The following is a 25,989-nucleotide window of genomic DNA, read 5'->3' on the forward strand; positions in this document are numbered from 1 at the left end:
TACTATGAAATACGAAGCGGGCATTTCATTTGCAGAATAGGAAATTGAGGCTCAGAGAAGTTAGGGGACTTGGGGATTAGTGTTTGGGAAGTTTGCCTGTGTTATCAATCCTTTCCTTACCATAGAATTTCTAGGCTGCATTGGAAAATGGGCATCACTGTGTCTTTAAAGCACAAATCATAACTAAAGAAAGAAAATACAAATCATTAAAATGCCAAGCATGAAGCTCGAGCTTAGCGTGTAAGTTCTTTCAGCCTTGATACAGTTTTGTTTACTCTGCTCTCTGCCCTGTCTCCCCTCTCCTCTTCCTTGGCAACTGAGCACCGCCCTCCCTTCCGTCCCCTTTCCAACATTCCTCTCTTTGTTCTGATACGCTGCTTTTGGTGCAATTCAGACTTGACCACAAAAATCAAAAGGACAGACGAAACTCGAAAGTACTTGTGCTTTTATTAAAAAAAAATACAATCAGGTACTGTCCAGATGCATTTGGGAAGGGAACATCTCTTAAAAAGTCCTCAGTTTTCATCATTACCATCACCATTATTATATTAATAATATTAATATCCTTGAAGTTTAGACAGTACCACTTTTCTGGCTTCAGTTGTATGAAATGTACAAACAACAGGGGGTAAGGGGTAACGTCCAATGACCACGTTTTTAATCTGCGCTACCCCCATTCAATAACAATTAATTATACAGCTTTGTGTAAAATGTGGCTGGTTCTAAAAATGACTACATCCACTGTATAGCCAGCCTACCCCTCTCCCATTCCCAGAACCACCCAAGAGAAGTAAAAAAAAAAAAAAAAAAATCACGGTGTTGCTGTCACTGGAAGACTTTGCTCAATCAAACAGCAAAGCAGAAACTGACTGGTTGCAGACTGTTGTCTTTGGTGCAAAGGAAGTAACTGCAGAGGGGCCTGTGCCAGTGCCTCGGTGATCTGTCGTCGGACTGGACGCCCACCAAATGCCCAGCGAGAGCTTGACTGTTGGACTGGTTGTGTTGATGCTTTGGTAAAGTCCTTTCCTTTCTCTGGGCCTCATTCCTCTCTCACCCAGCTGTTCCTGGAAGTTATGCTCGCTTCCGCCTGCCTTCAAGATTTCGGAAGCTGCTGGGTCTCAGCTTCATCTCAGCAAACTGGATGGAGTACTCGTGGCCCTTCCAATGGAACCAGTTAACACCCTGCAAAAAAAAACCAGAGACCACAGGGTTGGTTTGCATTTGGAAACAGGTTTGTGGATCATCATCATCTAGTTATCCAAACAAAAAGAGTTTTATTTCAGCTTATAATTGCTTTGTATTTCACAGGCAGCTGCCTCTTGACCCTTATCTTTGCTGGTCTGTGCTGTGAAAACTTTCAAAAGGGTGGGCTGAATCTAAACTAACTCTCTACCCATAGTTAGAGTCATTCAGAACTGACATTCACACACACGCAAACACACACACACACACACACACACACACACACACACACGTGTATACACTTGTATGAGAGACAAAGGGCGCTGAACAAGTGATCAAGGCCTGTGGGCCTCAGTTTTACTACATGTAATTTGTCTTTCTTGAGATATAGTACTATCAACCTTGCAAAAAGATCCTTGAAGGTTAAATGAGTTTGTGGACATGCTGTCACAGTGTTGGGGATTTTATAGAATAAGTTTTATGGACCTCACCTCAAGGAAACGCATATATCTTTGAGATGTTGCCAAAGATTTTTCTATAAGAGAGTATTTGTACCCAGGCTTCTGATTCCACATATGGCTCCTTAATGGGGTGTAGAGATGGTTGGGTCTGCCCTCAAGAGCATGTAGGGGCTGTTACAGGCCAGGTCACCACAGCTTCAGGCTGTATTTCCAGAAGCCACCACCCCTTGCCACTGACCTTTCTCCCCTGCAAATGGAGTAGAGCTACAAGGAACGTGTCCACAGACAAAGTAATGACTAGTGAGATGAGAGAAATTATGAGATTTTTTTTTTTTAGTTTGATTTTAACTTTTGGCATTTGGTGGTAGGAGGCTATCTGTCTCTGAGTCCGAAGGGGTGGGATCTGAGAATGGCTGGTTCATTTCATGCATAAATGTACTTGCAACCATTCAGTTATAGTAGGGTCCCGTAACCTGACAGCTTGTTCCACCTGCTGACCTTCTCTTTCTTCTCATAAAAGTTCAAGGCTGGCTAGAAGTCAAGAATCCTTGTATAAAGGAGGAATCTGAAGCCGGAGAGGGAAAAAGACCTCACAGAGCGAGACATGGGTCTGAGCTCGTGTGGGCTCTTTGTGACCTCACACACCTTCTTTGCTTTGAAAGTTGGATAGAAGGAGAATAAATGACATGGTCTTTTTTGACTTGAAGTTTTGTGTGTTTTGTTACAGAGCAATCTGTGTCACACTGGTGTTAGGGGACAAGGCAATGAGATAGATAGAGCCAAAGATTGATGTAAAGAGGTGTTCTTCTTTTCTTGCTTCTTCTTAACAGAAACAAAAAACCACTCCCTGAGTCTCTCACAGGGTGAAGATTATAAGTGCAGGAGCTATAGAAGCTTGAGAAGTGTTTGATGTTATATCAAGGTAAGACCTATGTTTAAGCTCATGGGTATCATTCTCTAGTATCTAGTTGACTAAGTCATAAACACATTGAAAAAATGATTAATAAAAACTAGCAGCCCCTAGTACCTGCTGCATGTCAAGAATTACCTGTGGAGTTTATCCCAAAACACCCTACTCCCAAGTCAAGAGCAACAAAAAACCACGAACACTCTGGAGGCTGCTATGCCACACCCTACCTGACAGCATCAAATCTAAAAGCTTGGGATCGTAACATGTAACCAGGGCTATCGTATTTCTACAAAGCCACTGGGATCTTGATGGACAGACCTGGTTAGGGTTAAGCAGGGTGTGACCTGGAGACCATGCTTTCCCTTCTCCCTGGGGAAGGAGCTAGTGCCTGGGCTAGCCATGATTAAATAGCTCCACTTGACATTGTTCACTTTTGGGCTCCTGCTAGTGCAGACAGAGCTCAGCAAGGTGGACTTCTTCTGAGTTTGGTTCCTTCACTTGTTTCTAAAGAGCTTAAAAGTTTGTGATGGTGGGAGCTGCACCAGAGTTATACGGGGTTCAGGGAAAAATCAGGGCACTTAGGCATACAGAGGTTTAGGTATGCTTCCAAAATCAGGAGACTCATCTCTCACAGGGTGTTGGCACCTTTGTAAAACAAAGGGGATTTGAAGTTCATGCCTTCATCCCAGATCTTTCTTGGGACTATGAAGATGCTTGTGGGTCTAAGCTCTCCTAGGGTCTACATCACCCCTGCTTCCCTGGAATAGCGTTCACTGTCATCAGCTTTATAGAGTTCCAACAGTAATTTTATTTGAGGGGAAATTCTAAATTTGTGACCTATTCGGACAGTGGTCAGCTCCCCCTGGGCTCCTCAGGAGTGAATATGTGCTGTTTTATCTTAGCTGATCTGCCGTGCCATTGGGACTTCTCACTGTGATGAAAGATAACACATTTTCTAGTTGAAGTGCCCTTCCCTCACCCACACCTTACTTCCCCAGCCTGTCAGCTGTGAGCTGTCACAGACTACTCACCTGACTGTGGTTGTTGTCCCCATATCTGCCCATCAGGTTGACACGATGACAGTTCTTATACCAGAAAGCTCCTTTGTAGGACAGAGCACAGTTGGTGATGGCCGAGTCTGTGTCCTTGTCATAGGTGGAGAAGGATCTGCCATTGTGGTAGTTCATGGAGTCACCTGATTGAGAGCAGAAGAGAGAATAAAGACACCCCCCAAATCACAGCTGAACTATCACCCAAGGTTGTGAAGGGGGGAACCAAAGGTGACTACTGAAAGATCCATGGGTATGCTGGCACTGAACCTCAGATCCAGAATGAGAATTGAAGCATGGGACATGGGTGTCACCCTCAACACTTATCTCTGGCAAAAAGCACTGTCCTATTGTAAGAAAGAAGGCTGTAGGTGACTCTGGAAGGTTCCATTCAAGTCCCATCTCTTTGGCTTTCTAACTGTGACCTGACACAAGGCAAGCATCCTTCTAAGCCTCAGTTTACTCATCTCTTAAATATAGCCATCCCCTGGATTCTGTCTGCCTCACAGTGCTGTTCGAACGCTGGATGTGATAATTTTTCTGGACAGGGAGACTGTCATGCAAACAGCCAGGGCTGTTGTTTATGACTTGTCTACATTTTCTTTACATAAAAGACTGAGGAAAATAAGATGAGAAAATTTCATTTAATAATGATGCGTGAGTCAGGCATGGTGGTGAACATCTGTAATCCCAGCACGAGAGTGGGTGGGTTAAGGCAGGAAGCACACATGTTTGAGGCCAGCATGGGCTACATAGTGAGACCCTGTGCCAATAAACAAAACAAAAATAGTAACAGTAGGCTTGTCCCTCATATACAAACATATCTGGCTACAGTCGTAATTAAGACCTTCAGTCTCTAAATATTGTCAGATAGCCTGGGTATTACATAATCATTTTATAAAAGTGTTTACCAGGCTGGTGTTATCTGATTCTTACACAAGAACCTCATTTTCATATAGTGCTACTTGGGTATTTTGTCTGGGTCCTCCTTACTCCTAAGCCATTCAGCTGTGTGCAGGCATTCCAGGACATCCAGGTATTAGATGCTGAGATCTTGCAGTAATCTGTCAAAGGACCCCAGGAGTCTTTTTAACTAAAGATACTACCCATAACATACAGAAAGCAAGTAGATATTGATGACTATTCCTGTGAGGTACTACCACTAAAGCATGCAGGAAGAAGATGCTCTGAGTGAAGGGAAAGGCAGTGTTCTCCTTCATCAGAGAGGTAAAGAGTGGACACAGGCCACATTCTTGTTGGTTGGTGGATTTTCTTGCCATGTAACAAGATCCTTCCTTCCTGAATCAATCTCAACCAAAGAGTTATTTATTGTCAGGTGAGAAAGTGTCAGATTTTCTTGAGGTATGTAAGCACTAAAATAATTTTCACCCCTGTCTATTTCTCTTCCTTCCTACCAAATTGCCTCTCAAAGGAGCTTTGTGCCCTTTTCCACCACGGCCTGGCTTTGACACCCATTAGTCAAAGGTGAAGACTTTTCCCTTTCTAGAAGGGCTCTCAGAGGGGTTGCAAATCTGTCTCCTGTTTTCATAAGCATAAAATAAGACCACCCAGAGAGGTCATGGCTTACATAAGGTGGTCTGTATCCTTGACCCGGCCCCTCCTTGTTACCACTGCTCACCACAGGCATGCATGTACACACACACACTCCTTTGTGAGTTGTTGCATCTTGGGCAAATCCTTGAGTTTTCCCAAGCCACTTTCCTCATCTTTATGTCATTTTCCTAAAAGACGTTTGTGAGGAGTCAATGGGAGTTGGGGGCAGCCCAGTTGAAACATGCCTACAAAGGAGTGCCACCTCATAGCCTTGCTAAGAATGACTTCCTTATTTGTTGCTGCTCTAATGTGGAACCAGAAACCTGCACAAAGGCCACTTCAAGTCAAAGCCATTTTCAAAAGTAGTGTTATGATCTAAGTGAAGAAGGAAAGGTCACTTGACAGTCGAGAGTCTAGCCATGCCAGGAACAATCTAGGCATCACCAGGGAACGTATGAGAAACACAGTATCTCAGCGACACCCCCTGAACATCTGGTTACATCAGAATTTGCACATTAGCAGATCCTCAGAGACATCACAGGGCTACAGAGAGAATCCTGAGGAGGCTCTGGTAAAGATGGGGGCCTTTGAAAGACCATTTTCCTATCACTCTACAGCTATTAACTGCAAAGGGACAAGAAACATATTTTTTGCTTTGTTTTGTTTTTCAAGACAGGGTTTCTCTGTGTAGCTTTGGTGCCTTTCCTGGAACTTACTCTGTAGCCCAGGCTGGCCTCAAACTCACAGAGATCCACCTGCCTCTGCCTCCCGAGTGTTGGAATTAAAGGTGTGCACCACCACCGCCCAGCAGAAACATATATATTTTTTAAATGATGAGTCATTATAACTCAACCATAGCTGACATGACTCCTGACCTACTCTACATCTCAGAGATAGATGCTGCAAATGTTGGCCCAGACCCTTTTAATGATAGCTCTTCTGGATTAGCATCCAGAAGACATTCAAATATCTGTCGATTTAAGTAAGTGGATGGGTGAGGAAGGGAAGACATGAAGGAATGGTAACTGAAGGAATCCACAGGACTTCATTCCTTCATGAGGGAATCCCAGGACTTCAGAGCCTCACTGTGTGGCTACCCCATACCTGCTGTTCCGCTGTATCCTTCTACTTTGAGCTTGTAGCGACTCTTGGCATCTCCCACACTGAACCTGTCATACACAGCAAAGGCTGACTCCCCATGGTCCTGTAGGTCCACCCGGAGCTCGTACTCCCCTTGGGCTGTGATTTTGCTCAGGTTATCCAGTCCTGTGGATGACATGCAAGGGTTGATAAGGAAGCACAGGTGACCAAGGCGGCAGGCAAACATTCCCAAGTGGGACATGTTACACAGACTTGGGCTTGAAACCTTCTCTGTTTGCTGATATGATGCCAGGCAAAACAAATGTCATGTTTCTGAGCCTCAAAAGAAAACATTCAACACATTTTCTTATCAACTTCCTATTGTATTGGGAAGATCAAAGATGATAAGCCTAGGGACATGAGTTATACACTTTAAAATTCCTATCTGATGTGAAGCAATGGATAACACTGGGATGGGAAGTCTCGGGCTCAGGCAGACAATGGTGCAGAGAACAATGTTCTGTGCAGATAGCTTGCTCAAAAGTGTCCATGATGGATGATGCCACTATGGGCTTGGATAGTTTGAATTAAAGTGTATTTGTGACATTGTAGAGATTATCATAGATAAACCATACAACCTCCTTAAGGATCTGTTTCCTCATTAGCAAGATGGGAATTCTCCTCTTTGCAGGGATGTTCTGGGTAAGAGATTATGACCATGAGACTCATCTCAGTGTCTGGAGCTCAAGAGGGAAGTTGTCCATGACAACAGGGAGGTCGGTTCCATAACTAGTTTAGTGTCTGACTTAATGCTAGGTTCATCCACAAGGCCTGGCTTGATAACATTTTTATTTTTATGACCTGGAGCAGTTAGTTATCCCAACTCTTTGTGTCTCCCACAAAGTGTTTTTTCCTTCTAATCCTTTCCTTTCCCCATTGGTCACTACAGGAGGACAAGTAACCAGGAAGACAGAAATAGGCACATCTGACAAAAACTTTCAGGGCTGCATTACCAAGCCAGAATTCTTCTCTGCGGTCCCCAAACCCAGCGGCATAGGCCTTCCAATTTCGATAGAAGTCCTCACGTCCATTTTTGCGTCTCAGGAAAACCTACAACATAATGCATGTGGGCACACTTAAATGATGGAAGGGAAGAAAAGATGTCTTTCTGGAAGGAGGAACACCAGACTGTGGGAGGAGCACCCATCTCCAGCTCTGTTCACTGCTTGTTTGCCTTGTGACTTTGGACACATCATGCCGTCCCCCACCTGCCCCGAGTTTTGATGTTCTGAAAACTAGGGACTGAAAGTACTCCTCAGCTCTGGTAACAGTGATGCATCATTGGTTCTCATCAGTCTTCATGATACATCACACTGATGTTGACAATGGAGGAAAGGTTAGGGGGACTGACCAATAAAAGAATATATCCTATAGAGCCAATATGGTCATGGGATTGAAATGAGTCCTGAAATTCTTAACACATGCCTGGTAGAGAGTAAGTACTCAGCTAGCTAGAATATAAGTAGTAGGTTTGATTGTCATTGTCTCTCACCTCAAAGTTGTTTGAGGACAGAATAGATAAATTAGAAAACAGTGATTTCCTATACTACTCTCTTTAACCCCCAGTTCTTTCCCCCTCCCTTCATTCTTCCACCATCATACCCCACTTCCCCACTTCTCTCTCTCTCTTTCATTCTGTCAGGGTCTCAAGCAGCACAGAATGGCTTCACACTGACATTTCAGGATGGCCTGAAACTCCCAGTCCTTCCGCCTCCACCTCCTTGAGTACAAGGAAACATTTACTTACCATACTTGGCTTTGTGCCGTGCTGGGGACTGAACTCAGAACTTTGTACATTCGAGGCAAGCAATCTACTATCTCAACGACATCTCCAGCCCTTGCTTTTTATTTAAGTAGACAATTATGGGGGGGGGCTTCTATGTGACAGGGCTATCTTGCAATATCTTATGTATGTGTATGCCAGAGGGCACAGTGAAGAGGATATTCTCCATTTCCCCCCACCCAAGCCCCTGTCTAGGAGCTCTGGAATCTACTGTGGTACTTACGATCCATCCACCTCCATCAGAGGTCATATCGCAGTAGACTTCCAGTGCTTGGCTCTTGTCACCATTTATGTAGATGGTGTAGAGGCCGGAGGTGGTGTCACCATTCAACATTGCTTGAGAGCAGTCCCTGGGGAATGGGTACAGGAGTCCAACTGCAGGATGAAGAGAAAGAGTGACGCTGGGAGAGTCAGAGGAGACTGCAGCTCAGCTGTGCAGCAGCCAGGTTCCTATAGGCAAACAGCTCCTGCTTCTCTAAGCCCTGTGCTCCTTCATGCTGAAGGAGAGGGAGTGCATATTAAACTCAACAGTATAAGAGCCATACACTGAGCTAGCAATTCAAATATAACACCTCATCTTCTCACATGAAGTACTTGTGAAGAAGGGGTAGTTTTTTTTTTTAATCACATCATAGAGATGAAAACACTAAGGCTCATGGAGTGTAAATGACTTCTAAGCTATATCCAGCAGGCAACAGAGACAAGAACTGCATCTAGATGAGCTCCAATTAGCTTCCCCCTTGCCTTCCACCAGGATATCTGTAACCTTGTGCATACATACACACCCCAGGCTTACAAACACTAGTAGGGAATTGATACATTTCAGAGATCTTTGTTTGAAAAATGGAACATAGAAGTTGAAGAGGAAGTGGAAGGTTGATTCACTGCCACAGGGTCAGACTTTAAGACCATGTTCTTCCATGGACCCCTTACTTGTGGTAAAGATGGTTTGGATCAGCCTGCTCCTTAGGGATCCATTCAGTGCTTGGATCCTCACTGTGTAGTGGGTGGATGGACTCAGGTCTGCCAGGCTGTAGGAGGTGGCATCCGGTCCCACAATGACTTCCTGTGGGCAGGAGAAAGGATCATTTTGGTCCCAGATAGTCTCATGGTAGGGATGCCCTCTTTCACTGACCCATGCAATCATCAAGTCACTCAGCAAAAATCCACCCAGTACCCACTACATGTCAGATTCCATGTGGAATGACAGAGAGAGGAGTAGTGCTTCATGAGTAAAGGTTCTGGGGCCAGAAAGGTAGAGAAAGTTAAAATAGCATAGAAATTATACTTTGCTTCAACCTCACTTAGTTTAAGATGGGGGTGGTGGTGGTGGTAATGGGAATGGGTAAAGAAGGATTACAAAACACCTTTCATGGGATGCTATGCAGTTTGGAGTTTATCCTTACAAGGAATGAGGTGGGGAGTGTCAAAGGTTTTTGAATAGGCTTAAACTGTTGATGCTTGAGAAGCTTAAGTTGATGGTAAGGTGAACTGCACAAGGGGCAAGAGACATTGAGACCATTTAGGTCAGCAATTCCTAAAGTGGGTTCACTCTTTATCACAGCTTAACCTTAGCCCAGGCTAGTTGAATTATCACAGGGTGGGGAGGCAGATGTATATCTAGGAAGCCAGGAGTCACTCTTAGGAGCTCTTGAGTCAGAAGGTAATGGTGATAGCCCAGTACGTGGGACAGGATGTAGGCTTGAACTGACCCAGGAAGGAGAGATGTGTGACCCACACTACACTTGTGGCTGGTCCCTGGGTTGCTGTCTATATTGGTGACTGAGCTCAGTTTGTAGAAGATCCACTTTGTCTGATCCTCACTAGCAGATGACCTTGGTGGCTGAGATGGGAATCCAACCTCCACCCTGGCAGCCAAACGCAACTCCTCTCTACAATCCATTGGCATAGCTAGTTGTGTTTAGTCACTAATAGGTCATTGTGGAAGCCCCTGGAAGGTTCGCTCACTTTTTAGGAACTAGGGGAGTATGCTATTCATGTTTTTGTGATATGGGAATTGAATTTCACACAAGATGAGACACTTGTTCCCAATCCCATAATTTGTTGGTGGTAGAGGATGCTGTTACATTCTTGGGTCTCCTAACACCTTATCCATGATTCATAGGTGTTCACTGAATCCTAGTGACCCAATGACCTTTGTGTGGATCTCAGATCTGGTCCTTGGGGAGGGATCAACTTTCAGGTACAAAGCCAGGCTCACTGAACTGCCTGAGGATAGAGTTGCATTCTGCTCTATGCTTCTGTGTTCAGTCTTCTAAGTGACTAGGATAGCCTGAAATGAGACTCATGATCCAGGGAAGTATGATCCTAGAACCTCAGACCTGGAGAAGACCTCAGGACTGGGAGTGCATTGCACTTATCTTAAAGGTAAGAACAGGGACAACATGAAGATAAGGACCCAGCTTCAATTCATACTGTGAAATCGTTCATTGTATACCAACTCCAGAGAGGCTGTGAGGTAACTAGAAATGTGTCTACTTCTGGTTAAACATGGCAGATTGGAAATATCAATATGCCTCTACTTTTTCCTCATACCTGCTAAAATGTGAGTCAAGCATAAGGGATGAAACTGCATAAGTGAGGGAGAGGGGGAAGAGACAGAAACAAGGAGATCCTATGAACCTTGCAGGACAGAAGGTAGGTAGTAGGAACAGTTCCTGCAGGGCCAGAGCAGAGAGAGCTAGGGACTAACTGGAGGGCAGAGCCACCAGAGGCTGGCTGACACACACTGAAGCATCCAGCAAGTTCCTGACGCATGTGTATAACTGCAGAGCTGCCTTTGCAGGCTATGTGGGATGCAACTCAACAAAGGTTTAGTAGGTTTAAAGCTTTGCATGAGAAATAGTTAGATTTCCCATTCTCCCAGTCCCCTCCTGGGACAGATACAAGGGTGAGGTTCACTCTCTAGAGCATCTGTGTTAGAGTGGAGGCTCTGGACTCACATCTACCAGTAAGAGCTAGTGAGAAGGTCAAGATACCACACTGGAAGTCCAAGATCAAGTGAAACTTGTGCACAGCAAGAACTCAAGCTCTATGGGGTGACCCCACAAATTGCCAGGGACACAGCTGATCTCTACTGTGAACCTCAACATTGACAAATCCTTATGTGCAGCTCAACTGTCTAATCAGCTTTTTCCTTCTTGGCTCAAGTATGAAAGGATAAACAAAGACCAACAGATATTGGGAAGAAGTTTCTAGCATGAAGAAGGGAGACCAGACCAAACCACACCAGATGAAACCACAGCAACAAAAGTAATGAAATATGGAAGCACCATGATATGAGCTGTAGGCTACAACAGCAGAGATATCTATTTCTCAGCTAAAATGAAGCTGATACATGGAACATAAAGGAGAAACTGGGCAAAGCTAAGTATGAACAGAGTAAGTAAGCTAGCTTAGAAATACAGAAAAGTTCACGGGGAGAGAACATAGGCAATATTAACAATAGATGTGGCTGGTATTAACAAGTGACATTGCAAGGGTGCAGTGGGATGCATCATAGAAGTTCAGGTGGTGACACTGTACATGGAAAAGATACAAAAGATGCTGTTGGTGTTTCCCCCATGAAACATTAAATGACCTTGAGCGCAACTCCTAGGATATTAAGTCTTATAAAACACTGCCGTTGATCTTGGCTGCCTCTCAGATAACTTGGGTCTGGTTAAAGTGAGAGAGGAGAGAGAGCATGACTCACAAGGTCCGGTACCAAGTCCAGTCTCTACTAGTTTATTCTAGGTCCCTAGTTGCATTGAACTGGAGAAACAGCACCAGGTAGTTCTTTCCTACTTTGACAAGTATGCAGATGTTTTGCACAGCAATGTGTGATTTACAGATACCTTGACTGCACCATCCAGAGATTCATAGACCAGGAGGTAACCCGTAACTGATGCCCGGGGAGGTCTCCAGGTGAGGAGGGCAGTTTCCGACTGAATCTCAGTAGCAGCCAAGTCTCTTGGGGAATCGAGGTCTGGAGAAGACAGTGTGTAGCACGTGAGTCAGCAGATGTAGAGGAGAGGTAGGAAGGAACTGGCCTCAAGTCCCTTTTCTAACATTGAACATGACCTTGGGCAAGAGGAGCCTCCTTGACTGTAGATGAGGAAGTTGAACCCACAGTCTCCAAAGTCAGAGTTTATATGAGTCCTATCACCCTGGATGTTCATAAACCCAACACATTCTTGGTTGGTTTTGGTTGGATTCTGCGAGAAAGACAGAGCTGTGAAGATCATTACTGACTCCTTGTTTCTAACTGAGAGGACTGAGGAATACTAATATTGGCCCTCACCCCAACAGAAGGGACAATCCATTACTTCCCCAAATTTTATGTAATGATCTCAATACATAAATCCCCATGAACATCTAAGAAAATTAGCTGAAAACTTCTTAAAAACTGTTTTCCTGCCTGGCTCATGGATCATTAAATGCTGGGTTTAGGGCCAGTAGAGAGTGTTTTTCCACTTAAAAAACCTTCCTTTAAATATCCTTTCCTCATCCATGGGGTCATTTCAGTTCAAGAGGAAATAGTGTGCTTCTTTGGGTCTTGATTGAGTGGGCGCTGGTGAGTTTAACTCATACTGATGTCATTACATTGCAAGGGCCTGACTTAAGGAGGACGAGCAGGGGAGGGATGTGGTTTAAGTTGTAGGCTGTGGGTGGGCAATTCAGAAAGGAGGACCTCCACTCTGGTTGCCTTCGTACCTGTGGTGAACTTGGTAGTGATGGCAGAACTCTTCTGGTGGCCTTTCTCTGCAAAGATCCTCAGTGTGTACTCTGTGGCAGGCTCCAGATCATGTAGTTCATACTCCACTGTGTTCCCAGACACTGTGCGTGTAACTTCTGGCACTAAGTGTGAAACACACATATGTGGCAGTTTTACCTCTTGGCAAACAGTATCTAATCCTTCTCTAAGACAGAACCTTTCAGTGACCCCACAGCACAATAGGTTTGAGTTCTGAGACAACTCACATTCCTTTCTCTCTCTTGAGCACTCCTTGACAAAAGATGGACCATACAGGGGCTGGACTTTTTCAGTCAACAGATGGAAAGACAGGGAGATGTTTGCCCATGCAGTGTGGTATGACTGGCTGAAAAAGTGTTTGCTTGAGTCATGGGAATAAGCTATAGGAGAGATGCAGGGAGCGTCTCTGGGGCTCGGCTACTCAAACTCAAATTTAGCCTGTTCCACTTCTGGCTTCCCACCTTTTTCTTTGTGTATGCTTCCTATTACGAAGTACCAAGTGCTGCCAAATCAAGGACCACTGAATCCTCAAGGCTGAGGGCTGACAATGGCTTTCAGGCTACTGGTTCCTTCATGTCCAGTGGGCAAGAATTATATTTCCTTGGCAAAAATATTCATCTGATAATCATAGGGGACTCTCATTCTGCTTTGTTAAGATGGGGGGGGGGTTCCCAGGTAGACCTTTAAGTGTTGAAACTGGGGGAGTCATTGACAAACTGCACAAGTTGGTCACTTTGCCTCATTATCAACAAGTCCTGCTCTCCTTGGCTAGGCTCTTGATTAGTCCTGATCTAAAATTTCCATGATTTCCTCCCCTCCTTAGCTGATGTTTTAGGGGATTCAGAATTTCCAAACAGGGAAATACAAAGAGTAAAGTGGGTAAACTGAGTCTCCCTCTTCACCACTTTTGCTGTTCTTACAATGAAGTATTTTCAGGGTGGGGCTAAACTAAGATTTTCAGAGCCCCCAGGCCTAGATTATGGTGTCATGGAATATTGTCAGTGAAAGCCAAACAATCATGAGCCGTAAGATAAGCAATGTGGGAAATGAAATAACAGAACACTTTCTAGAACAGCTCATCATGAAAGTGGGTATGGGTTTCTTGAAAGGGGCGATTTTTTCCTTGCATTCGATTTACTTTTTGGTAGCTGTGTTTGGCTGATGGTCTCAGCAAGAGTTTAACCTGCCCACTGGGTAAGCTGATATAGCTCTTTGCAAAGGGAGGGGAAAATCAGATTTTTTCAATCAAATTTGTTTTAGTTAGGTCCTCCAGTGGCCTCTGAGAAGACTAGGCACCCCAGGACCTCCCAATCTTATCTGGAGGTGACAGAGCCCCGACAAAGCCTTTCAGAACCTTTGGATCCTTAGTGTCCAATAAGACAGAATTAGATTTCCTTGCTTGAGAAGGCTGTGGTACCTTGAGGAAGCAGAATTGGCCGAAGGAAGTGAGACATTTGAGGTAAGCCTTAAGGTTTTATTGCCTGCCCTATTTTCCATTTACTCTCTGTTTTCTGACTGTGGATACAATGTGACCAGCAGCTTCCTGCTCCTGCTGCCAGGACTTGCCTGCTGTATGGGAATTATCTTCTTGAATTAGAAGCCAGAATAAACCTTTTCTCCATTCAGTTGGTTGTCATGTATTCCGTCACAGCAATGAGAAGAGTAACTCAAGAGTCTAGTTAGAAAAACATGCAGAAAAGCACCTGCTTTCCTCCCCTTGAATGGCTTACCCAACTCTCCTGAGGATGCAGTGGCGAGATGCAAGGATATGTACTGGCTTTTCCAGTACACTGCTAAGTTTTGTCATTCTGTGGCATGTTGAAAGGAGAAGGAGAGGAGTTTCCAGCAAGACAAACCCTCAAAAGAGTGTAGAGAATGTGGGACAGGGCCTTACCTCTCTCCCCTGTGTAGGAGATGACGTAACTGTCCACAGCGGCAATGGCTGGCTGCCACATGGCCAAGGCTTCGGAGTCTGTGATGTTCGCTGCCAGCAGGCCGGATGGACCATCCAGAGCTGGAAAGAAGTGTGGGAGAGGGTTCACACATGTTGGGTAATATCAGAGGACACCTGCTTGTATGGTTCACAGAGTCAGGCATGTGGAACAGACTAACCTAGCTTATATCATGACCCCTTCCCTTGTTGCTGTGTTAGTTTGGGTCTCTATTTCCTCACTTGTAAGATGGGCATGATAACACTGGCCGGCTTTTTCCTTGGTGTGATTTTGAAGTATATGTGATATTATGGGTTGTTAGATCCTGAACAGTGCTGAATGTGTGACAAGGGTTATCATCATGTCCCATTTTCCAGGAAAGGAACACATATAGAGGAGACTTGTGTGTTCAGTACTGCCAGAGGCTTTTCTGGGCTTTGGGTGATATCTGTATTTAGGGGATTTTATACTGAATAATCTGGAGTTCTCTGAGCTCAAATTCTATTGTAGTTTATTCGCCTGTGCTCTGTGTCCTTGGAAAGGCCACTTCACTGGTTCAGTTGTCAGTGGTGGCTACCGTAGGGAGAAAAAGGGCAAGGGACACTCTCAGGATTTCAGTTGTCAATGACATGCTTGTTAAAGGTTTTATCCTGTAATTCTCCGACCTGGTAGGATGAGGCAGGAGGATTGTGAATTGATGGCCAGCCAGGGCCATATAATAAGACTGCCTCAAAAACCACCACTACCACCAACAACAAAAGGAAGCTTTTTGGAAGTTAGCGGTGATTTTTTTTAAAGCTTATTTTTTTTTTTAAATTATGTGTGTACCTTTATGGGGTATGTGCATGTGAGTATAGTTGTTCAAGGCTTCAGATATGAATTTTAAGAATCAGCTTTGAGTTCTCTGCAAGGATAGTGGGTGTTCTTAAAAGGTGAGCCACCTCTCTGGCCCTTAGGGGTTATTTTCAAATGACCTGTACTGACAAAGGATATTCCAGGGATCTTAATCTCCCGCCTGTTTTAAGGGAGCTCATTCTTTGCTCAGTGCTTCTTTCTTGAAAGTTGGCCTGAATGTGGTATCTCTCTTGTACTTTTTATACCAATCACCTAATTACTCCCTCAACAGCCTAGGAGATGGAGACAGCTATCATCACAGGTTCAGGTCACAGATTGGCACCTGAGCCTCTGAGAACTGGCTTAAGTCAGGCAGTGGCAAGCCAGTGTTGGGGAGCTAACCCAATCCCCTCCGAGTGTCTTCCTGCTTCGTCATGTGTGTACAGACCCTTCTTTAACTGGCGATGACAATGAGGCCTTGGGAGGAGACACACCCAGCTTTTGTGTCTGTGGCTGTGGAGAATCATGAATGCAAGATTTCTTTGGGAAAACAGAAGCCTGAGTAAAAAGCAGACAGGACTTTGAGTGCAGATGGGATGTTTTAATTGTATATTACCAACTCTTGTATGCAATTGAAATTTGCTGGGGGCCCTATTCTTTGGATCACTGAATGAACTGGGCTGGACAATTTGTCATATCTCAAAGGATAAATTGTTTACAGACAGAGACTTCTGAAGAGAAATTTTCCACTTCATTCTCCCACAATAAAATCCATTATTCTTAAATTAGATTTTAATAGAAAAATAGCCTCTATTTTAAATGGTTGACAGGGTGGGTCCGAGTGACCTATGTTTGAGTTTGGTTCCACAGTTCTAGTCCTGGTGCTTTGTAATCTTTTTGTGCCTCAGGTCTTCTATAAGCTGGGAGTGCAAATGGCAGCGAGGATGCAATGCCAAGGGTTTGTCAACAGTGTCTCGAATGCAGCAGCTGCCAAACAGAAAACGGCTAGATGTTGTGGGTAGCCATTCCAGCTTTGACCTGGAAGTGCCACCCCCATTGAGGCTTTGGTAACTGTCATGCCTATGAGGCAGGGCCGAGAGAGGACCCCTGAAGACCCGAGATCCAGATGGGGCCGGACCTCTTGGTTCCTAGATTCTGGACACTGGAGGTAGATTGAGCAGAGTTCTCTAGAGAACATCCCTGGACTGAGCTTCACCTTTCCCAGACCCTGTTACCTATCCCTTCACTTGTAAGTTACCCCACACAATAAATCTCCCCTTTAACTACATGAAGTTGCCTTAATATTTAAACCAATACAGCTATATCACAGTTATCACCATCCCATCTCTTGGGAAGCACGTGTTCTGCAGTGTTCACAATGCTTCTGGGCAACAGGGAGAAGGAATGAGGGCATAGGTGAAGTCCCACTTATGCTTACTGATCCTGCAACACTAATGAGGGAAGCAAAATCATGCCCATTCTACAGAGAAGTTAATAAGACCTCAGAGCAGTTAACTGACAGCTCATGTGGCTAACACATGGAAGATGTGGGGTTTCAACTCAGCTCAGTATGATTCCTACACTTGACTCTTTCCCACAGTAGCTAATGAAATGGAGGCCAGAGGACATTCAGGATGTCTCTGGGCAACTCCATTTACTAGAGGCTAAGGATGAGCCAGAGGGAGGCACCGGATGTTCTAATTCCAGCTCACTTTCCACTGGAGCCAGCTTTCTGAAATTCTCAGTCATGAGTCATCAAGCTGAGGGCAAGGATGAAACACCGATTACTGCACACACCTGTGGTTAGTGACCCCGAGACGGGATCACTTTCTTCAAAGCCCTTCATGGCAATAATGCTGACGTGGTACTCCACCCCAGGAGTGAGCTTCACCAGACGGGTCTCAGTATCAGTTCCATCCACGGTCACCATGGAGGGGGCACCTGGAAACCAACAAAGCAAGATCAGGGATGGGGAGACTCTTTCACACTTATTCATCACGGCTGAATAGGTGTATCCAACTGAGAGATGAAATGATATCTTTATAAAATTTCATTTTCTTGACTTCCTCTCCTTTTCTCCCACCCACTGGCATGAAGGAAAAGCCCTTACTTTTTGTATAATGCTTTTTCCATTGGTGCAGATGCCAAAAACCCAGTCAGGAAAGGAAAAAATCATGAAGTCACAGTATACTAAAAATGGCAAGTTTCCTTTCGGGAAGGTGTTGGCATGTTGCACAATTTTTTTTTTCTTAATTTTTTTCCCCTCCATGAACTCTATGTGAAGCTTACAGTGTAGCCTATATCTGGAATACTTAACTCATTGACTTCACTTAGAATACTAATCTCTCCCTTACTTTGAGAGATTCTATTCACGATATAAAGATGGTCCCAGTTAAGTTTGTTCTCTTAAATTTATTAGGGAGTCTGGAAATTATATTTCTTAAAATTTCAGGACTGGTGAAGAGTTTGCAAACCAGCTGTTCAAACTCCTCATGGAGATGCTACGGTGCTGATGCTACCAACCAGTGTGCCTTTGCAAACATCCAACCATGGGCAGCTTACTACGTACTAGGATGTCGGTTTTCAACCTGTGGATCCAGACCCTTTCACAGGGGTTGCCTAAGACCACCAGAAAACACAGATATCTACTTTGCAATTCATAAAGTTAGCAAAATTACAGTTATGAAACAGCAACAAAAATAAGTGTATGATTGGGAGTCACCACAACACGAGGAACTGTACCCAAGGGTCGCAGTGTTCGGGAGGCTGAGAGTCACGCAGAGTTCGTGAAAAGCTGTGTTCGGGGCTATACTTCCCAAGGTCTTCATTAAAGTCTCTGTGTTCTGAGTTGTAACTTGGCTAAGTCTGTAGTGAGCCAGGCAGAAGCAGGCCCCAAGGGCAAAACCTTACACATAGCTCAGACTAGCTTTCCAGATGACTGTGATCAAAGAGGAAAGCAGGGTGTAAATCTTCTGTTCTTGTGTTCAAACAATAGGGGGAACCAATTTCCTGGAAGATGTTTTTACAATTTCAAGACCAGAAAGGGTGTTAATCAAGTGACTTTCCCTAAGATAGTGTCTTTCAAATGTCTTACAGAACTTTACAAAGGAAGTCTTTCTAGATGGTCTCAGAAAGAGGGAAGTGGTTTTCATTAGCCATGATGTTTTTTGGGGGGGTTTGGGGGTGTGATAAGAACAACCAGGGTCTCATTCACCATTTAATTGTAATCTTGCATGCTCTTCCCACCCTCTTTCTTCCACAGGTCCCCTACCTCCTGTCATAGGCACATAGGTAATCCGGAAGTTCTCCACTTGGGCAGTAGGTGCCTTCCAGCTGACCGTGGCTGCGCTGTCAGTGATGTCTGAGAACATGATTTCCTTTGGAGAACCCATGGCTGTCAAGGAAAAAACAAGATAGGAACTCTGAAACATCACCTATTTTGACCATCAGTAATTTTTCCTGGGTTTCTTACCAGGAAAAACATAGTATCTGGAGTTGATGTACGAGCCAAGCCTTAGGAATAGAGAATGCGTGATACATGCTCACATTGTGACATGAAAGAAAATCCACTACAGACACAGTGACTGTGTAGACCAGGAGTGACTGTGGGCTTCACCAAAGATGGATGTTAGCATGTTTGCTGGCTTCCATAGAGGCAAGGAGAGTGCCTCCACAGACCTGAATAACTTTCTTTGATTTCATTTTTAGTATTTTTCAGATCTTTGTTTTCTGTTTCTTTTTAATGCTAAGTCTTAAAAAACATATAGTTTTCCAAATCACAAGGCTTACTTCTCATATAGAAATGCCCGAGATGAAAATGCAGTTGTAGCCATTATACAGAGGGCCAAAGTAAGCTTTCCTTCTCTAACTACATTCTTCCAATGAGATGTTTCTGGATCACTGGATAGGGCCACTGATCCAAGAACAGCATGGCATTCAGAAATTAAGCTTACTTAGGAACTAGTCTTGACAGCCCACTCCTGAATCTTCAAGGAGCTCCAAAGCCAAGAAGCAAAGTCAGGTCATCACTAAAGCTCGCACCAGTGGACATGGGGTCTGTCTGCCTGTGGGAAGCCCACGCCCAGGGGACATTTCTGCTGCCTTATTTTCTCCTCCCCAAATTTGGTTTCCTTTGGCTTTTCTCTGTATTTTTTGGCTTAGGATTCTGCCTGCTTCGGCTGACATACTAGCTCAGGAAACAATTTCTGGACCCTAGATAGCCTGCTTCCTTATCGCTTCCCTGCTTCAACCCACTGTGAAGTTTAGAGGCACATAGAGATTTGAGGAGAGAAATTTTTTCCTATCCATTTCTGTCCTTTTCTCTGATCAGAGACATCTCCTCATCTTCTCCTACAACTTTCTTCTGTGACCCGGAAACTACCCCAAGTCTCTGTGGCTGCCTTTTTTTTTCTTTTTAATTCAACCTGTCCATGGCAAGTCTTTTCTTCTCTTTTTTTTTAAACCACAGGGTCCCAGGAACCTACAAGATCTTAATTGTTCAAATACCACTGAGAGGCTGGGCAACCTGGGGCAAGTCCCTTCCCTTCTATGAGCTTTGGTTGCTACATCTCTCCAATGGGGAAAGTGGTACCCACAGGAATGTTCTAAGGATTAGTGGAGATAATGGATGTAAAACCCTTAGCATAGCCTCTGGCACGCAGAGAATTCACTAGATGTAATTGTCCTTTTTCTTTTCTTCCTTATGTGACCCTTTCTTACACAGGCTACCCTGCACTGTCAGGTACCCCCAGAGAGGAGCTAGATGAGTCTAGCTGTGAGCAGACTCTACTGATGTGCGTGAACTCTACCTTGGAAGATTTCCCTGTCTGCTTGATTCACTGACTTGTTCTAACTGGAAACCTTGCTGGTTGATGTAGGTTATGCCACATTTTAGAAGCTGGTATCTTGTAGACAAAGCTTTCTCCTCTAGATCTCAGTTTTTCATTCAGAAAATGCCGACAATATCTACACTGTCTTATACGCTGTAAGAATCAGTGGCCTGGTCTATTATATACTCAGGGGAATGTGTTTGGTAAAAGAGGTGGTAGGAGAGCAGCCAGGTATCATCAGTAGCAATGTCACAACAGTGGTGGAATTCCACTGGGCATGATATTTTCATACTGAAGAACTTCAGTGTGTAACTTTCTGCTGTGAATAGGGTCCTCAAATCTTGAGCCTTACAACAGATAGCTAAGCACAGAACAATGGAATCACGTCTATTTAAAAGCTGGAGAGGGGCTAGGGATGTGGCTTAACAGGTAAAACTCTAGCTGCACAAATGTGAGAATCTGAGTTTAGATGCCCAGTATCCACATAAAAACTGGGTTTTTAGTTCCCTTTCTACAGTGACCCACCTGTAACCCGGGTCCTAAGGAAGTAGAGGCAAGATATCCATTCCCTTCTATGAGCTTCAGGTAGCTAGATCCACTGAATTGGCAAGCTCTGGGTTTTAGTGAGAGATATTGTCTCTGTATATAAGGTGCAGGGTGATAGAGGATGATATCCAACCTCTGGCTCTGTAAGCATGAGCACACACATGTACCTACATCTCTCAAACATCTATGGTGACACATGTGTGAATACACATTCATCACACACACACACACACACACACACACACACACAAAACAAAAACAAAACAACAACAACAACAAAATGTAGGGGAGACCTAGGTAATGCTTTCTTTATAATTAGACTCAATTAAAAAAAAAAGAACTTCCATTAGCTAAATACATGGAATTGATTTTTTAAAAAAAGCTCTCAAAGGGTTTCTGCTTGCTCTCCACATAAAGCCTTGCCTCTCAAAATCCATAATGAATGCCTTTATCAGCGGCAATTGTTAACCATTTAGAAATTAGTTCCCTTTCTACAAATTTGTATTGGTTACTTAATATGCATTAGGTTTGTGCTCAGTTAAGAGGACAGCTGAGACCTGGGTTTGTGGACAAGAACTTTGGAGCAGAAATAACCTTGGTAAGAGTTCCACCTTGGCTTTACACCCTAAAAAGACCTTAGCACACTGAGGCTCAGTATTTACATCTGTGAAATGGGGCTGAAGGTGGTTCTCCCTCGGCCTGCCTGTGTACTAGACATTTAGCAACATGTCTGGTTGTGTGTGTGGCATAAAGCTTGTGCTTTTCAGTTGGTGGTTTTTGTCTTTATGCTTCTTGGGAAAAGGTGTGACTCTGAATCAGAGACATCAGACATGAAAAGCCTGCGTTATATCATGGGAGTTTCGCTAAGCAGGTATTTTTGAAATATGCTGATCGGGCTTTCAAAATAATGTAATTGCAACTCTGTGGTGTGTCTTCAAGTTCATCTTGACTGAAATGGAGCTGAAGAGTTCAGAGGGTGCCTGCCTGACTGGGAAATGTGGGCAGGTTACAGCGGGGACTTTGTTCTGGAGGGTGAGAAAAGAGGTGTTAATTACACTTTAGGCCTTCAGACTGAAGAGAGCTGCAGGAACATATGTGTACGGACAGAGACTGGGACAGACCAAGAAAATCTCTTCAGGTTCTTATGTGAGCACCATTGGTGGACTGTGGGAGTCTCTGAAAGAGAAGGGCAATCACGATTCTCTGTTAATGGGTTGCTTGCCTAATTTGGAGGGACTCTCAGGATCATGCACAAGGGTCTGGCGGTGCTTTTCTTCCTAGAGGAGGAGGGAGCGTCTCTCTGTGGAGGTCTGACCACAGTGGGGAAGAGAAGCTTCTGCAAGTGCACGGACAGAGGAACACCACAAATAATAAGCCAAGTGTCCATACATAGGAGGACGACTGAATGGTGACTATGGGATCATCTCAGGTCCACTGATAAGACGTGCACATGCAGCACAAAACACCAGGAGTGAGTGATGCCTTCCAACACAGTGCTCAGAGAATTCAGTGTCTGTTTAATTCTGTGTATTTGCATACTTCTGGAGACAAGAAAAAGCGGTAATATTTACTGCCTCGAGGTAGAACCATGTGCAGCGACACAGCCAGACCCCACCGCTATTTTCTTCTTAACTCTTGGATTTTGTTGTCTATTAGAAATACAATTTCCAGTTCATCAAGCATGTAATAGCTAGCATTGTTAAAACAGGCAAGGAAAGAGTTAAACAGTCACTCTTTGTGCCATGTTTAAATCTTATGCTGACCTTTGAGTTGAGTTTTGTTTTCCAGATGAGGGGCTTGAGACTTGCCCAAGGTCACACAGATGCTAAGCGCCAGAAACACGCCTAGTCTCTGAGAGTTTGTTCAGAGACCACTGGCTAACCGCTAGGTTGCACTGCCTTCCCTGCAGTTCTGGGTACTCAAGTGTGGACAGCTGGTAGCCAGACAGAGATCTCTTATGAAGGGGAATCATGGCAGACCGTTATCAGGAGGTAAGGGGGGACAGCCTGACGTTGAGGAGGGTTCACAGTGGCGTGAGGGAAGAAAGAGAGGGAAAAGGGGATTAGCAAATTCAAGGGAGTTTGAAGCTAGGGGCTGAAGGTGACGTTAGGCATGTGCTTGCTGTGTTTAGACGACCTCTTCTGGCCTCTCCTAGTCCCAGAGCATGGATGCGCAGGAGCACGTGGGCACATGCATGGTTACACACAGTTCATATGCATATATGCTCTTTTCTCTTTGGCTGTGAATTTAAGACCCCATAGAGGGGAGGCTCAGAGAGGGTCTTCCCCAAAGAAACAGGCTCTGCCTTTCCTTTTGTTCTTAAGAAAGCAAATCAACTCATGCTAATTTCTTTTTTTTTTTTCCTTTAGAACTACAGGGCTTCTAGAGAAAAAAACTCAGCAAAACAATAATCAGTGATCAGATGTAAACTTTGAAGAGCAGTGTTTATAAACCAAGATCAGTCTGTGCCTCTGATCTGGAGCCATTCTGTGGCAGCCACGGGGAGAAGGAGATCAAAGTTGGGCTGGGGGACTCTGGAAGGCAGCTATGCTAAACACCATGCCACCAATGCATGAAGTGGGGAGGCTGTGTGCAAGGGAGCCGTGCTTTTCCTCCCACTAAATTAATGCACTGTCTCCATGTCTACAAGTACTGGTTATAGTTTCTGTGGGTTGATTCCTGCAGCCCCTTACATCCTGTCTCTTAATACAATAGCATGTCTGTTTTGGTGCTGGGAAGATAATTCAGCCTGTAGTGTGCTTACTGCGTAAGCATCCTGATCTGAGTTCAGCCCTCAGCAGCCATGTGGAGAATGGCATGATGTCACACTTGTAATCTAATCCTTTGGGGGAGTAGTGATGGGATCCCTGGGACTTGCTCGCCTGCGCCAGCCTACCTGAACTGCTGAGCCCCAAGTCTCAGTCAGAGCTATCTTGTGAAAAAACAAGGTGGGCTGGGAGATGGCTTGGTGGGAAGGGAGGTCCTGATCCTGAGTTGAAATCTCCTGCACCTGCGTAAAGAAGCCAGGCATCGCCTTGTGTGTATAATTCTACTGCTCTGAGTGTGTGTGTGTGAGTGTGTGTGTGTGTGTGTGTGTGTGAGATCTCTGGAGCTTTCTGGCTGTAAGTCCAGCTCCAGGGTCAGTGACAAACTTTGTCTCATGGTAGAGAGTGATAGAGCAGGACACCCCACTTCCGCTCCTGGCCCCTGTGCACACGTAGGCTTGGGCACCTGCATACTCACACTTGTGCACATACCATATCACACATATATAAGGGACACACAGTATATCTCTGTCTATACTGTCTCTCTGACACACACACACACACACACACACACACACACACACACACACACACACTCACCACAAACCCACTCCTGCACTCCCAATACAACAAAACATGTCTTAACATAGAGAGTAGGAAATTGGGGCTAATAGGCTCTGTGTCTGTCAGACAAGTAAGTATATACATTCATTAGTTATTGGTCATCCGGTTTGCTTATTAAAATAATTACAGTAACACTCAAAATAAGCTCTTCATAGTAGAATGAACTTAGGCACAGCACTTCAGTTTTCTGGGTCTCAGATTCTTGGTGCATCAATAGAGGAGGCTGAGCCCCTCTGTGTGTAGCTAGCTGATCATTTCTCAGGTTTTATCCTTTCCCTAGGATTTTCTGATTTCTTCCTCTACTTCCTTTGAGGTAGCTGTCTCTATAGAATGCCATCTTGACTCTTCCCTCCATTTTCTAAAAGTATGACCATACTTCCAGGTACTTCTTTCTCCCTCTAAAGAGTCACATAAGTTTTATGGCCATAACAACTATGCATCTAGCCATCTTTTCCTTTCTCCTTGGCATAGCTGACAGGGAATAGGGTCTTATTTCCCCTCTAGAGGGCGCTTACATATGCTAAAAGTGTCCATTCAAGTTCATGAATCTCAGGAAGACTGTCCTGATAGTCTTGCCCGCTCCATCATTCAGTTTGCTAACCATGGTATTGATGGTTCATGTAGGACATCTCATAAACATTAATCTTTGCAGATCTGGGTGCCATGTCTCCATTGTCCCTCACCTAGTGCAACTGGAATATTTGACCAAAGAACAAAGGATTGTGTTCTTGGATATGTACAGTGAAAAAGAAGGAAGAGTTTTTGGAATTTAAAATGTCCTGTAGTTGCCAAGATGACGATATATGAGAGATACCATGACTAGCTCTCCTTCACAGAGCCTTTGCTACATGCCAGATGCCACGCCATGGGTTTTACATAAATTAATTCACTGAATCCTTACCACCCTGCTAGGTAACTGTCATCAAACTCTTTTTTGATGTAAAGACTTGCCCACCCAGTCTTGAAGGAACCAGGATGCAAATTCCAGCCTGTCTGCATCAAGAGCTCTTGTAATTACACAGCCCTACAGGAAGGGGATTCTTGACTTTCCTCTCTCCTCTCCTGTTTGTTAATAGTATCCATCATTGCTATGGCACCTGTTTGTTTACAGTACCTGTTGTTGCTATGGCACTGACTGGCTGGGATCGCCTTCCACCGCTTATTCCATAGAGTTCAATTTCATACTCAGTGGCCTCTCTGAGACCTGTTATGTCCCTGGTACGTTCGGGGGAAGGGAGGGTTATTTCTTGTGGTTCGGATTGCTTTTTAGTATCTCTGATCCTGAGAACAAAACTGTCGAAAATCCCTTCATCAGCAGTCCAGGACAGACGGAAACCGCCTGGAGTGACATCTGAAACTAGAAGGTTGTCAACTTCCGGTTCAGCTTCTAGAGGGAGAGAAAGTGGTGGGAGAAGGAGGAAACAGAGCATTACTTAGCAGTCCATACAGTCTTCTTTCTGGTGGATAATCAGAATGCAGTGATGCCTCAGTTTTCAGAGACAGAGTGTCCTGAGGTAGCAGGAAAGGAAATCATTCCATATTAACAAGTCTAGTAGGGTGAGGAGAGGGAAAACATGGAGTTGACACATTCAATACAAGCCAAGCATACTCTTGCATCTGTGAGT

At 44.5% G+C, this 25,989-nt stretch overlaps 1 protein-coding gene across 1 annotated transcript in view; it reads right to left on the reverse strand.

Annotated features, from left to right (window-relative positions):
* Positions 1 to 428: 428 nt before the first annotated feature.
* Positions 429 to 25,989, reverse strand: part of Tnc (tenascin C) — a 91,448-nt gene continuing 65,887 nt past the window's right edge. The window contains 12 exon segments of the mRNA XM_037202664.1: positions 429 to 1,182; positions 3,585 to 3,748; positions 6,261 to 6,422; positions 7,250 to 7,346; positions 8,303 to 8,454; positions 9,013 to 9,145; positions 11,937 to 12,067; positions 12,796 to 12,939; positions 14,730 to 14,849; positions 17,398 to 17,541; positions 18,872 to 18,994; positions 25,479 to 25,751. Coding sequence (XP_037058559.1) covers positions 1,072 to 1,182; positions 3,585 to 3,748; positions 6,261 to 6,422; positions 7,250 to 7,346; positions 8,303 to 8,454; positions 9,013 to 9,145; positions 11,937 to 12,067; positions 12,796 to 12,939; positions 14,730 to 14,849; positions 17,398 to 17,541; positions 18,872 to 18,994; positions 25,479 to 25,751 — 1,754 coding nt within the window. The 3' untranslated portion in view covers positions 429 to 1,071.

The sequence above is a fragment of the Peromyscus leucopus genome, chromosome 2 (assembly GCF_004664715.2).
Source record: "Peromyscus leucopus breed LL Stock chromosome 2, UCI_PerLeu_2.1, whole genome shotgun sequence".
Lineage (NCBI taxonomy): Eukaryota > Metazoa > Chordata > Mammalia > Rodentia > Cricetidae > Peromyscus > Peromyscus leucopus.